The sequence below is a fragment of the Sus scrofa genome, chromosome 13 (assembly GCF_054392235.1).
Source record: "Sus scrofa isolate SSC_HxYL_T2T_F1_AM1 chromosome 13, Sscrofa_HxYL_maternal_Yorkshire_Landrace_v2.0, whole genome shotgun sequence".
NCBI classification, from domain to species: domain Eukaryota; kingdom Metazoa; phylum Chordata; class Mammalia; order Artiodactyla; family Suidae; genus Sus; species Sus scrofa.
Window position 1 is genome coordinate 164,093,887 of NC_139395.1, and position 14,939 is coordinate 164,108,825.

At 35.5% G+C, this 14,939-nt stretch overlaps 1 protein-coding gene across 5 annotated transcripts in view; it reads right to left on the reverse strand.

Annotated features, from left to right (window-relative positions):
* LOC110256428 (uncharacterized) overlaps positions 1-14,939 on the reverse strand; it is a 1,007,420-nt gene that overhangs the window by 260,281 nt on the left and 732,200 nt on the right. For all 5 annotated transcript variants that reach the window (XR_014824871.1, XM_084991378.1, XM_084991380.1 and 2 more), the window contains one exon: positions 3,793-3,844. Coding sequence is in view for 4 of the 5 variants with exons in the window: in XM_084991378.1 (XP_084847504.1) it covers positions 3,793-3,844 (52 nt within the window). In the remaining variant the exon portion in view is untranslated. The remainder of the gene's footprint in view (positions 1-3,792; positions 3,845-14,939) is intronic.

Here is a 14,939-nt window from a genome sequence, read left to right on the forward strand (position 1 = left end):
AGAGTAATGTAAAGTTAACTGTACAGTAGTACTGGATGGGCTTCACCTATTTCCACCAAAAACCTTAGCTATTTTAAGAAGTCCTGGGCAAAAAAAAAAAACATGCCTAGTCTTGTTACAATAATTAGGAACCTGGACAAATTGCCTTATCTTTGTTTCTTACATTCATGATTCTAGTGGTCAGACTAGAATAAATAAAACTAGGAGAAGCTTCATTTCATAAAAAGTGCTTGTGTTTGTCTGGCATCCTTATTTGACCTACAAATTACACAAATACACACATAAATACTTTGGCTATATATATTCACTTGCATTTATATGCTGTCCAATCCACATAAAGGAAAATAAGTAAAACATATAGAGAGATTTAATCTGGTGATGACATCTAATCCATACCTGTATCCAGGCAATCCAGGAGTCAAAGCTGCAGAAATAAATGAGCACTCATCTTTGATTTCTGAAAGATTCCTAAATGGAATCAATTTAACTGCTGCACAGGGAACATTATAAGAATCCAAGGAGTAACTGCTATCCAAGAGTCCCTGGAGATGGGCTACTGTGGAGTTTGACATAGTTCTAATTTGGTTTCCTTTCAAAGGAGACATTCCAATCTTCTCTTCAAATAATTGAGCAAAGCAATTAGGCAGTCTCTAGAAAAGCATTAATGTGCCCACAGAGGACACTACAAAATATTTTCTCATCATTCCATAATTTATTGATTTTAGAAAACAGTTCATTCTTCTTTAAATGACCCACATTCCTCAAGATATGAAAACAGCCTGATTAATCACTTCTTAAATACAAATTTAAAGAAGAAATTGACCCTTCCTGGTCTTGTATCAATGGATTCACCATTTATTTACTCTGAAATCACTACTATAAACATTGGTTTAAACTCTAATATTTATTTCAATCAGCTTTTTTATGATACATATGAAATTATTTACAAGATTGCTCAATTTCTAATCGCTTAGTTACAGTAGTCCCCAGAGATACCCTACTTTGAGAGTGTCACTCACCTATTTTATTAATTTATTTCACTTTAATTTTTGGCTGCACTCACAGCATATAAAAGTTCCTGGACCAGGGATCTAAAGTTGTCACAAGCAGTGACCTGAGCCACAGTAGTAACAACACAGGATGCTTAACCCACTGAGCCACGAGGGAACCCCTTAAATTATTATAAAGTGACAGCGATGAATAAATTGGGGAAGGGGAACATCAATCAAGTGAGTAGTGGTTATAGAGAGTTTGGGAGTTAGATATCCTGAAAACTGACTACACATAAAAAGAGATAGGGGCTTAAGAAAAACAAAAATAACATTTGAAATTAAAGTGGGGCATTAATACTTGAAATCATAAGCAAAATCCAGGATGGAGAAAGCTTAAAATTTTTCAGTGTAGGAAGGTTGCTGGCAAATGTCAAGGGTAGAGTGAGAGATTTTTCTCTTCCTGTTCACCATAATGAATTTACCACATTCATTTTCCCTTTGGTAGCATTTTCTTTAGTCCTTTTTATAAACACTAACTTTTTTCCTCACTACTATTTTTAGAAAAAAAAGAAAAAAATCACTAATCCTTCAATTTTTTTCAGGCCAAATTTGCATAAATATTTTAGCAAATATACTTCCAGTAGCATTTTGCTTATTTTACATCACCTCTTATTGTTTTAATACATAGGTAATATATAGTCATCATGGAAAAAAAGGAGATAGAAATAATGAAAGCAGAAGTTAATAAAACATCTGGCAACTCCAAATCAACATATAACCACTGTTAGCACACTGGTGTATGTTTTTCTATAACAAAATGACCTTGGGATGAGATTAAACAGTCATGTTAGTTGAATCTTGACTGGGAATATAAAAAGATGAAGCAAGTTTTGTCTGACCCATTGAGACTACACTGTTGTCCCACTTATTGAAAATATACTGCTGCCACCCTCTTGTGTGATTGCACTTGAGGCCAAAAGATCAGACTACAGCCCTGCACAAAAGCAGGCTTTACCTTTCAGTGCAATGGATAGTTCCATTGTCTATTACCCTGGGATAATTCTAATAATCTTCTCCCTCCTCCAAAGGGGTGGGTGAGTGAGAGGACTCAGAAGACAGGATTTAGATCAGAATAAGTAAAATTTTCTTCTTTCTTTGAAAACCTTGTTAAATAGATATATCTTGCTTTCAAACTCTAACAATGAAATGTATGTAAAGCATTAAGCTTTTGAATTTGAATTGTTAAGTTACTCAAAATATCTTATGTCAAATCTATAAAATCTATGAAATATTTCTTAAAATAGCCTAACACTTTCTCTCTTCCTCTCTCTGAACTGCCCAAAAGGTTAAATTATTATCATTACTTTGTAAGATCCGTAATATCTACACTGTGTTTTGTAGCCATAATTCCTTAAGATGGAGAAGAAAATACAGATATATGTACGTATAGTTACTAATTATAATATAGTATGCAAATGCAATTAATAATTTTTTAAATTTCACTAAAATATCTTATTTCCTATAAAATAAATGTTTAAAATTGACTCAAAATGTAACAGCTAAATAAACAGCAAAGTTAAAATGTTACTGATATTAAAGATACATTTACCAAATAAGAAAAAAAAAAACAGTAAGATTCACTTTTATTGAATGATTATTCGCAAATCATAGGAAATTGATAATTTTCATATTATGTAAATATTTTAGGGCATTAAAAATGTGGCACACTTCACAATTCACTTTACAAATCTAGTGAATGAATCTAGGGTATTTGCCTGATGAAAATTTCTTAAATTTTACCAAAAAAAATACTGACAGATGCAAAAATAAGACTAAGCATTCAAATTAAATAATATTATGAAAGGTTAATCTACACAATCAGACACAATATACCCTGACATTTTGTTGGTTTAATATTATAAATTGTTTTCACACACTGCATATCATATTAGTAGTGGAAAACCAATACCTCAACAGATGTAGAAAGCGGTGGGTTTTTTTTTTTTTTTTTTATATTTTTGGCCATGCCCAGAACCATGTGAAAGTTATGGGGCAAGGGTCAAACCTGTCCAAAGCAGCATCTGGGCCACTTCAGTGACAAGGCCAGATCCTTAACCCACTGTACCACAAGAGAACTCCAGAAAAGGGTTTTTTTTGTCTTTTGTCTTTTTAGGGCCACACCCAAGGCATTTGAAGGTTCCTAGCCTAGGGGTATAATCGGAGCTTTAGCTGCTGGCCTATGCCACAGCCACAGCAATGCCAAATCCGAGCCACGTCTGCGACCTACACCACAGTTCACAGCAACACCAGATCCTTAACCACTGAGCGAGGCCAGGGATCAAACCCACAACCTCATGGGTCCTAGTCAGATTCATTTCTGCTACGCCATGAAGGGAACTCCCAGAAAAAGTTTTTTAAATGTAATTTTGTAATTCGACTTTTTTTTTTTTTTTTTTTTCTTTTTAGGGCCATGCCTGTGGCATATTGAAGTTTCCAGGCTAGGGGTCTGTGGAATCAGAGTTGAAGATGCAGGCCTATTTCACAGCCATAGCAACACAGGATCCAAGCTGTGCCTGCAACCTACACAACAGCTCACAGCAACACCTTAACCCTCTGAGGAAGGCCAGGGATCAAACCCACATCCTCATGGATACTAGTCAGTTTTGTTACCTGCTAAGCCACAACAGAAACTCCTAATTTGACATCATTCTTAATCTCAAAACCAACTATCAATCTAAAAATAAAAATAATTTAAAATAATAATAATGCAACATTTTAAAGTACAGTACAAACCACTCACCATTTGTAAAACAGCTGCTGGCGTACATGGGTCCCAAAAAAGACAGAATGTCCTAAAAGACAAAATGCAAGAGAAAATTAAGGAGATGGTTTTATTCAGATGATTGTAGTGGGGAATTGTTCATTAATCAGAAATGTCTTAAAGAAATGGAAGGAACCAAAGATATAAATAAACAAGATAGAAAAAATGAGTCAAGTGTGAGTCTTAGGACCATTCTGACAAAGGTTATAGATGGGTCTTATCCAAGGCCTTCAGGAAAGCTGGAGATGGGTTTTATCTCAGACTATGTATGCAAGAGCAAGACAATCCTTGGTCATTAGATGTTTCCTGAAATGCAAAAGGGAGATGTGAAAGAGTTCTTAACCATTGATGTTTTCTTGGAGAAAAGAGCTTGGATGGAGTTCAACATTGCCAATGTTTTACCAGGAACATCAAACGATTATGTAACTGAAGTTATCCATCATGAGCTTGGTATTATCAGATCCACTGAATCATTCACTCAGGCACAGAGATCACCATATAATACAAATGGTTTATCTTGTTTTGGGCCCAAGAAGCCCCCAAAAGCGTAAATAAATTATATACGCAAGTGACTCAAACTCTCACATTGTCTACTTCTATTGTACTTATACTTCTTCCTAATGACAAACTTTAACCTTATGAAGAACCTGAATATTTTGGATTGGCATATGCACACTGTGGTATATAAAATGACTGGGCAATGGGGTCCTGCTGTATAGCACAGAGAACTCTTCCCAATATTCTGTGATAATCTATGTGGGAAAAGAATGAAAGAGAATGAATGCATATACATGTATAACTGAATCACTTTGTTGTACAGCAGAAATTATCACAGTATTTTAAATCAACTATAATTCAATAAAACTTTAAAAAATGGAAAAAAAATCATATTTTAAACTTATAGGAGTTCCCACCATGGTGCAGTGGTAACAAATCTGATTAGGGAACATGAGGTTGTGGGTTGGATCCCTGGCCTCACTCAGTGGGTTAAGGATCCGGGGTTGCTGTGAGCTGTGGTGTAGGTTGCAGACGTGGTTTGGATCCTGCATGGCTGTGGCTGTGGCGTAGGCTCAGATTAGACCCCTAGCCTGGAAACCTCCATAAGCCATGGGTGTGGCCCTAAAAAGACAAAAATAGAAAATAAAATAAACTTATAAAGAAGGAAAAAATAAGAAAAATGGTTATATATGTGTGTATTATTATTTGAGCTGTTGTAATGGTAATATATATATACGAACATCTACAGAGCATTTGGCTACTAGTGAGTATGTACACAAAAGAAATTCTAAAAAGACATTTTAGATGAACAGAATAACTCATTTAATGGATGTCAACCTATTTGGCTTAAGTCACCTGTGCCAGTACAAAGGAAAGAGGAACCATGAAGATGGAGGGGAAGAATATACATGGATCCAACCATTAGCTCCCTCTTATTTCAAATCCTTGATTAGCTGATGGCACTGTAGAATAACCTGCTTGCCACTCAAGAGGCTGATACTGAGCAATTGATACAGCACTATTCCTTAAATGCAAATTAATGGCTTTTTTTTTTAGAATTTAAGCAGTGTTTACATTAACTTCTATTCCTATTCCTATTTTACATTTTTTATTTGTTATTTCCCAATATAATTTTTTTCTATTGTATGTCATGATGACCCAGTTACATATACATGTATAATTCTTTTTTCTCACATTATCATGCTCCATCATAAGTGACTACACATAGTTCTCAGTGCTACACAGCAGATCTCATTGGTAATCCATTCCAAGAGCAATAGTTTGCATATATTAACCCCAAGCTCCCAATCCGTCCCACTCCCTCCCCTCCCCCTTGGCAACCACAAGTCTATTCTCCAAGTCCATGATTTTCTTTTCTGTGGAAAGGTTCCCTTGTGCCATATATTAGATTCCAGATATAAGGGATATCCTATGGTATTTGTCTTTCTATTTTTGACTTACTTCACTCCGTTCCATCTTTGTTGCTGCAAATGGCATTATTTTGTCCTTTTGTGGCTGAGTAGTATTCCATTGTGTATATATACCACATCATTACAAAGCCACAGTCATCAAGACAGTGTAATACTGGTACCAAAACAGACAGACAGATCAGTGGAACAGAATAGAGAACCCATAAATAAACCAAGACACCTATGGCCAATTAATCTTTGACAAAGGAGGCAAGAACATAAAATGGGAAAAAGACAGTCTTTTCAGCAGTTCTTCCTGGGAAACCTGGACAGCTGCATGCAAAGCAATGAAACTAGAACATACCCTCACACCATGCACAAAAATAAACTCAAAAGGGCTGAAAGACTTAAATATAAGACAAGACACCATCAAACTCCTGGAAAAGAACATAGGCAAAACATTCTCTGACATCAACCTTACAAATGTTTTCCCAGGTCAGTTTCCCAAAGCATCAGAAATAAAAGCAAAAATAACCCAATGGGACCTAATCAAAGTGACAAGCTTTTGCACAGCAAAGGGAACCATATTAATGTTTTTATGTTGTTGTTGTTGTTGTTGCTTTTTTGTTTTTTGTTTTTGGAATTGGTGAATTACACTGGATCATTTTATAGAGGGAATAGTGATTTGTTCCTATTTTAATTGATTCATACCACAGATATGGCTTTGCTTTTCTGTCCACAATGCCCCTGACAGCACCACTAACTGAGAGTTTACAGAATAATTGATCTATTAACATGGCATTCCTTACAATATTGCTGCAGAGCACTGAGCACATTTTAAAGCACTTTAGGGGCCATAAAGGGTGAACAGGATGGGGTACACCAGTTTTCTATTACAGAATAGAAGAGAAGAGAAGGGAAGAGAAGGGAAGAGTAGAGTAGAGTAGAGTAGAGTAGAGAAGAGAAGAGAAGAGAAGAGAAGAGAAGAGAAGAGAAGAGAAGAGAAGAGAAGAGAAGCGAATGCTCAGAAGCAATCACTAAACTGCACCATGGAATGGGCTGTTAGAAGCTCAGTTAATGTACCAGATTAGGGACAGTATTCTCCAGATTAGGGTCCTGTCTTACACGACATAGTATATACATTGGCCTACTGATTTATATATGCTGCTTTGTCCTCTATAGATTGAAAATATGGATCTGTGAATGAAGAGGTACAAGTAAATTGACTCTTTCACTTTCACTTCCAGTGAACTAATTACAAAATTCATCTCTCCATTCCCATCATCTTAATTAGGCTCTGCCTGGTTACAAGTGTTAGCTTTCCTCAGGAACAATTCAGCTGAGATAAGTAGCAAGGGCCCCACTGAACCTGAAGCAGCAACTAGCCCTAGTCTCTTTGGCCTCTTTTACCACTTTTACCAACTGTACCATCAGCAGGAGAGGGTAATTACTTTCAATCATCCTTGAGAGCAAGGATAGCTCCTATAACAATGGGAGTAGAGAGAACTATGCCTGGAATACAGGGGCCTCACTGGAGAATTGTTTGTTTTATCCATGCCCAGTGATATTAACTGGGTAGGTGCAGCAGGCATGGCCCAGGAAGGCACAACAATTAAGGATTTAAACTCTTGGGAATGGTCTACGTCATACCAGAAGGCAAACAAGCAAGCCAGACCAGCTATGGTGCTACACTAAGGTAAGGGAAATATAGAATGTGTGGTGCAGAAAGAAGATGATGAATACCTGCTATAATCTTAGGACCAGCTGCAGCAACAGTTATTATTCTATTTCACTTCACCTCCCTTTCCAGTTGTCTCTCTGATGGTGACACTGGTATTTTTCTGCTAGAATGCATTTTCTAGTTGTTCACATGGTTCATTCCTTCTCCATTCAAATATGCTCAAATGTTATCTTCTTGATGATTCTTTCCTCATCATCTAAAAATCACAATTTTTTTCCTGTTCTCTAGTTTTCCCATCCCTTTTCTCTACTGTAGACTATACTTACTGATTTCAAGTGAATTTATCAATTTCATATAAGAGTATTTACATATTTATGAATGTATTGCAAATAAAATTATTTACATATTTATAAATATATGCATAACTTATTAACGCATATTTTTTTCTCACCAATGTCAAGCAAAATTATTTACATATTTATGAATATATTCACTAATTGCTTATTAATGCATATTTTTTGTTGTCTGGCTCTCTGTTTGAATGTAAAATTCACAGGAGAAGGCATTTCTATTTCTTTTCACTGCTGTATTCCCATCACCTGGAAGAGTGTGGGGCTCAGAGCAAATATTTAATAAATATTTGTAGAATAAATAAATGCATTTCCTTTCTTTTTTGGATGATGATTCTTGAATCTGCATCTTCAATCTACACATCCTAATGTGTCTCTTGCTTCTTATTTTTGGGTTATATGCAGGTCACGGGTAACCCTGTGTACAAGCAGAGTTGGCAGAGTATCTTATAGTTTCATTTTAGTGGAGATGGGAAAGCTCTTTCCTAATATGCCAAAGAATATCACTCTTAGCTTGATCGCTGATATTTCACATTCCTTACAAAGAGTAATGATAAGGTTGAAATATAAATAATCTTGAGAGAATTAGATACTTATACAAATATGTTCAAACTCTAGTGAAAGGGCTTACATTAGATAAAATAAAAGGTGGGAAGCATAAGGACTCTTGAGTGGCAGAGGCTGCAATAAAGGATGAGAAATGTTGTTTAAAAGTGAGGACTGGATATTGAAAAACAAATCTAATTATAAATTTTTCAGGAAGCAAACTTTCCACTCTTGCCCTAAAGTTTTATTATTTCTCATCTGTATTACTGAATTTCCCTCTAAAATTATTTCACACGATTTCAACTGTACTATGATCTTTCTATCTTTCCTAACTAGAAACTTTTTTGAACTGTCTCTTACCATTGTCCGCAATTTACAATCAGTCATCCAATGTTGTTAATTTTTATTGTAGGGTAGCTTTTACAATGATGTCAAGACCCTCTACACAATAGAAAGAAAGAAAACTATAACTGGCTTGCCACTTACTATATAGAACTTATGTTTTAAATAAAATGAATTACTTTGCTTGACTATAATTCATATGTTTTACTACTCTGTTCATGCAGCCTCCTCCTCCATTCTATAAAATTAGAATTTATCATTAAACATCTATCTCAAATGTCAGCATCTTTCACCTTGAATAGACATCCAAGTGATGACATTTCTTCCTTCTTTAAACTTCCTCCCTAAAACTCCCTATTTGTATCATATCTTGACCCAGCTGACCTACACCTTATTTTATTTATTTATTTTTTTTAGTGCCATGGCATATGGAAGTTCCCAGGCTAGGGGTTGAATTAGAGGTACAGCTGCCAGCCTACCCCACAGCCACAGCAACTTGGGATTGGAGCCACGTCTGTGACCTACACCACAGCGCACGGCAATGCCATATCCCTGACCTACTGAGCAAGGCCAGGGATCAAACCTGCATCCTCATGGATACCAGTAGGATTCATTTCCACTGCACCACAACAGGCATTCCCCCATTTTTTTTTTTTTGGTCTTTTTGTCTTTGTTGTTGTTGCTATTTCTGGGGCCGCTCCCGCGGCATATGGAGGTTCCCAGGCTAGGGGTCCAATCGGAGCTGTAGCCACCGGCCTACGCCAGAGCCACAGCAACGCGGGATCCGAGCCGCGTCTGCAACCTACACCACTGCTCACGGCAACGCCGGATCGTTAACCCACTGAGCAAGGGCAGGGATCGAACCCGCAACCTCATGGTTCCTAGTAGGATTCGTTAACCACTGCGCCACAACAGAAACTCCCCATTTTTTGATAATATGATTGTGCATTTGCATTTCCCTCCTTACATGATAAGCTTCTAAATGACTAGAATATTAGATCCTCAATAAGGCTTAGAGCACTTGTTGAAAAAGAATGGATAATGTCATTTCTTGACTGATGAGGGTATAATTTAACCTCCACCTACTTCCTAAAAGGATTTCTGGATCTCACTGACTCTATTTTATCTTCAATATAAATTTCACATTACTCATATCATCCTCAAATTCATTGACTTTCAGTAACTTGCTCCACTTAATTAAAATTTACCTTCCACTACCATTAAGTTATACTCTGTACTTACCTGAACCTAATTACTTGAACATTTAAATAACATTTAAATAATTTTCTTTGATATTTCATAGACAGAGAATGATGTACAGATAAAAATAGCAACCTGAGACAAAAAAAAAAAAAAAATAAGGTTGTTTTCTCCACCTCTCGGGGTGTTTATGATCTCGCCTCTGTTTTTATCTTTTCCTCTTGTGACTGTCATCCCTTCATAGAGAACTCAAGCTAACTCAAGCCAATGCACATCCATCTCTTCTTTTGGCTCTATGATACACTGTGTATAGACTACAATCTTTATATTTGCTGGGCATATTCTTCCTAAGGGAGATTTCATTATCTTAGTCAAGGACTGGGAGGGCCCTTGATCCAATCAGCTATGACTGAGATGAGCAATTGTGGAGCTGAGGGTGAAAATCCTTTCCAAAAACAAGATCATGAACAGGAAGGCAGCACAAAACATTGACTACTTCATTTTTATTTTAGCAAATTAGTAACTAGTAAATAATAACTAATGCAGAACTAACCAGGTTAAACATATGGTTTCATTAGGTTTTCTGAAAAGAACTAAATGACCCATTATGATTTTAATATCCCTATACAACTAGGGACTGTGATCTTAAAATCATTGATTCAAATGCTCATATGGATACTCTATCAACGCACTTCCTCAAAGAAGCAGACACTAGGATAAAATTAGTCTTTTAAGAGATTTATTGGATGAAATGCTTATGAAAAATAAAGGAGGCAGGAGCAGGAGAGTGGGAGGGGCCTTTAAGACCTCAATGCAGGTTTGACTCCTATTAAAAAAAAAGAAAGGAAGATTGGGTAAGAAGAGCCTCAGACTATAACGCAGTTCTAAGAAAGCAGGGAGCCCAAGAGGAAAAAAAAATTCCATTAACTGAGTCAATCATTGGGTATTGGAATGGCTGGAGTACCCCCATCATGTACAATCATTAGCTGGAAGGCTCCCGAGGAGAGAGTGGCTTCAGTACGTACATTGGAGGGAAGGCTGTCAATTAACTCTACTTCTTTTAGTAAGATCTCTCATCAAAAAAGAAGATCTGAACAGCGTACAGCCATGACTGCCTCAGTCACTGACTCACTGTTCTCTCTAATATATTTTTCCCAACACAACATAAACACCACAAAATCAAGTAACATATACAACTTTGTGCTTTCCTGTATATGCCTTGTTCAACAGAGTGGACACAATATTGATAAACAATTAAAAGATAATATTTAAGAGATGTCTTCATGTGGCAGGAGGTGAATTTCCTCACAATGAAAATAATTTCTTTTTAAAATTTAATATACATAAGGATTTTCAGGTTTACTGAATATTTAAGATCTACCTGGTTTATATGAGTAATGAAAACATTTGGTATACCATATGTCCCTTTCAACAACCTGATTCCATAGGTTAATTATAGCTCACTATTAAATACTGAGTTTTTACAGTATCTTTTATTACTTCTTTGCAAGCAAGTTATGATATTGATTAGTTTTTCATTTCAGATTTACAGATGAGAAGATTGGGCCAGACAGAATGAATGAAGAGCCTAAGAACTTCTTCAAAATCACAAAATGCATGCATGGATAAACTGATATTAGGATTCACAGCTAATGAACTTTTAATCTGCTCATTTCAGCCATTCTTATGATTTACAATGCTGCTTTATTTTATTTTATCTTTTGAATTTCCTTGCTTTATTTGCATACACAGACTGGATTTTTTTTTTCAGGTTGTTATTTGTACTTTAGTATAAGTGATTTTTTAATATAATAATTTTTAATTTTTTCATTATGGATAGTTTACAGTGTTCTGTCAATTTTCTACTGTACAGCATGGTGACCCAGTTACACATGTTGTTTTATTTTTTTAAAAAAGTTATCTCTGTATAAGAAAAATATTTAAAGATGAAAAACACTAAGTGGTGATGCTCAGTGAATATCTGCTGGTCATCTTCAGGGTATCAGTTTCTCCTGATGGGAGAGGATGATATGCAAGGATACCTTGGAAAAAAAGAAGCTACAAAACAACCCTAATAATATCTATCATTTGCTTATTGGCTTCCAAATACTCTGCTAAGCAATTCATAAATGTTATCAAATTATTAGAATGACCTCATCCTTATTTTACAGATGAGAAAACAGAGAGAAAAATTAATTGTTGAAGGGCACAGAGCTAGCAAGCGGCAGAAGTAAGATTAGAACCCAAGTCTGTATGACTAAAAATGTGTGCTTATTTACCATAACATCATGTTATCTTCCTTGGAGACCAATTATTTTTATTGAACAAACTTGGAATTCAAAGGAATTCTTTTTTTTTTGTCTTTTGCCTTTTCTAGGGCTGCTCCCACGGCATATGGAGGTTCCCAGGCTCGGGGTCTAATTGAAGCTGTAGCCACCAGCCTACACCAGAGCCACAGCAACACAGGATCCAAGCAACGTCTGCAACCTACACCACAGCTCACGACAACGCCAGATCCTTAACCCACTGAGCAAGGGCAGGGATTGAACCTGCAACCTCATGGTTCCCAGTCAGATTCGTTAACCACTGAGCCACGACGGGAACTCCTCAAAGGAATTCTTGAAGAGAGAAAAGAAATCCAGTTTGATTACAGAAACAGGAGATCCAGTAAAACTAAGATGGATCCATTTTATCTCTAAGGGAAGGAATGAAAGGTAAAATAACTATACACATGAATTAATTGTGTCACGCTTGTATGTCTATCCATCTGTCTATATCCATATATAGAGAGAAATACGTAGATATATCTGTAACTATATGCTCTTGTTCCTATGCTCATCACTTTTCCCTTATTTGATTGGATCCCCTTTTTTCATCTCAGTTGTGACACTCCAGTAGCTGCTGTTAAGTATGCTATTCCATCTCCCTGGATTTACATGTAGACAAGTGATATAGACCAGTTTAATAAAAGTTCTTCCCTGGGATATTTCCAAATAGATCCAAAAGACACAGGTCTGTGCTTTCTAGTGGAAAAGCTGTGAAGAGAAAGCTGATCTAAGGGAAAGGAAATAAACGGAAGTGAAGAAAGAAATCCTGGTGGTATTAAAGTCTCCAGTTCTGGGCATCCCTGAGCTTCATCACTGCCCTTGACCCAGTTTGATTATATCAGCCAATACATTATCTTAACTGGCCAAAAAAATCTTATATTCTCATTTGCAACCAGAAGACTCCTAGCTAGTTTGATAATGCAAACAGGAATTCAGATGCTTATAGTCTAACATCTTCCTAACAGTGAGTGACAAAACAGACTGAAATCCAAGCCAATCTACTTCTCAATTTAAGTTCTTTTTTCTTATTTATTCCTAATCTACAATAGGACATAAATGTGTTTGAGTCATTAACTTAAAGCTAATAAGTATGGTTACATTCTTTTCATTCAGCTAAACTCGTGAGCAGAAACTAAGTGCTAGACACAGTGTCTTTACATATCAAGTCTACATTGCCTTTACTTTTTGGGAGTAAATATAACTTTAGAGGCTGTAAGGAGTTAATATAATTCACCCCTACTTCTTTTAGATAAATAAGAGTGTGACTTTGGTTTAATTGAACAAAATAGGCACAATCAGGTGAAATCCTAAATATAGTTGACCTAACTCACATTCCATCTAAAGAAATGCAGCTTTCACACATTCCCCCCCAGATATCTTGGCATATCTCTTCTTTCTTTTCACACATATCTGAGCAACTATTTTCTTCATGTGCTGCCTGCTTCAGAACATAGCTATAAACAATTTCCCCAGAGAATGCTATAAATGCAACTTCAAGCATAAGATCATTGAAGTCATTGCAAAGAATAAAAGTAGAAATATTGGAAGAGGAGGAGACAGCTAGTAATGCATTGGATTTCTGCACAAACTCAATCTGCTTTTCTCCTAAATATTAAGGATCCTAAATCAAACCAAACTTGTGGTACACAAATATAAAAACATTATTAGGTAATTGAATTTGACTGGAGAGAATTAATTACCACGGAGAGAAGATGGGTAGATATTAAGGATTAGACAGAGACTAATGAGGTTCTGGGAAGGGTTCCCCTCCTCTTTTTTGTTTCTAGTTTTGCCTACTTTCAAAATGTGAAAATAACCTTGGAATGGTATACATCTTTAAATGGCCATTATAAAGTACTTCTGATATCATTGTTCATAGAGTTTTGTGAATAATGAAAATTGATAAGGTTTTTTGACATGTTTATTTTTTATACAGAATTATATACTCATTTCATCACAGTTTTACATTATTGATCACTGAAACCAGTTTCTTAACTCTAAGAAATTATATGGACCCCTCCTGAACTTATATTGATTATATTTCTTGTATTTATGGATTAATACCCAAAGTGAGTACTCCTTTAAGTTCAATAATGTTTATAAATAAATCTCTATTTATTTTACAATCTGTTACTTCCATGAAACATTTACATATATGTAAAATAGTATAATATACAAGTTTATTATACATACACATGTGGGACAGTAAGCCACATGATTATCTTCCTTACCACAGTACTAATAATATTTATCATAATTGCTTATATATCCATTTTTGTTACCTTATAGTCTATAAAGACTAGGCCCTCATTTATTTTCTTAAAATAAATAAAATAAATTGTATTTATCTTTTTCATATTTTTGTATTTATAAGAGTAACATTATATATTTGTATACAATAGCACATTATATATATATTTAATTAATATTTGTAGAATGGGTAAATGTAGACCTTTTAGTTAAAAATACACTGAAAACCTAGAAAAAATCCAAGACTTGAAACCTCCAAAATATGCAATACTTTGAGAGTACATACTATACTTGTTCTCAGGGAAATCAATTGCTTTGAATGCTGCAAATATTATTATGTAATGGGCTGGGCAAGGCTTTATGGTACATATTACATAGTCTATATTATACCATTTGATGCTCAGAGTAAACAAGTGAATGGGAGAAGCATTAATACCCCAGAGAAGTTATGAGTTTATTCATGGTTACAAAGCTAGTAAGTTGCCAAACCAGATGCTAGCCTTTGCTTTTAAATATACTTTTA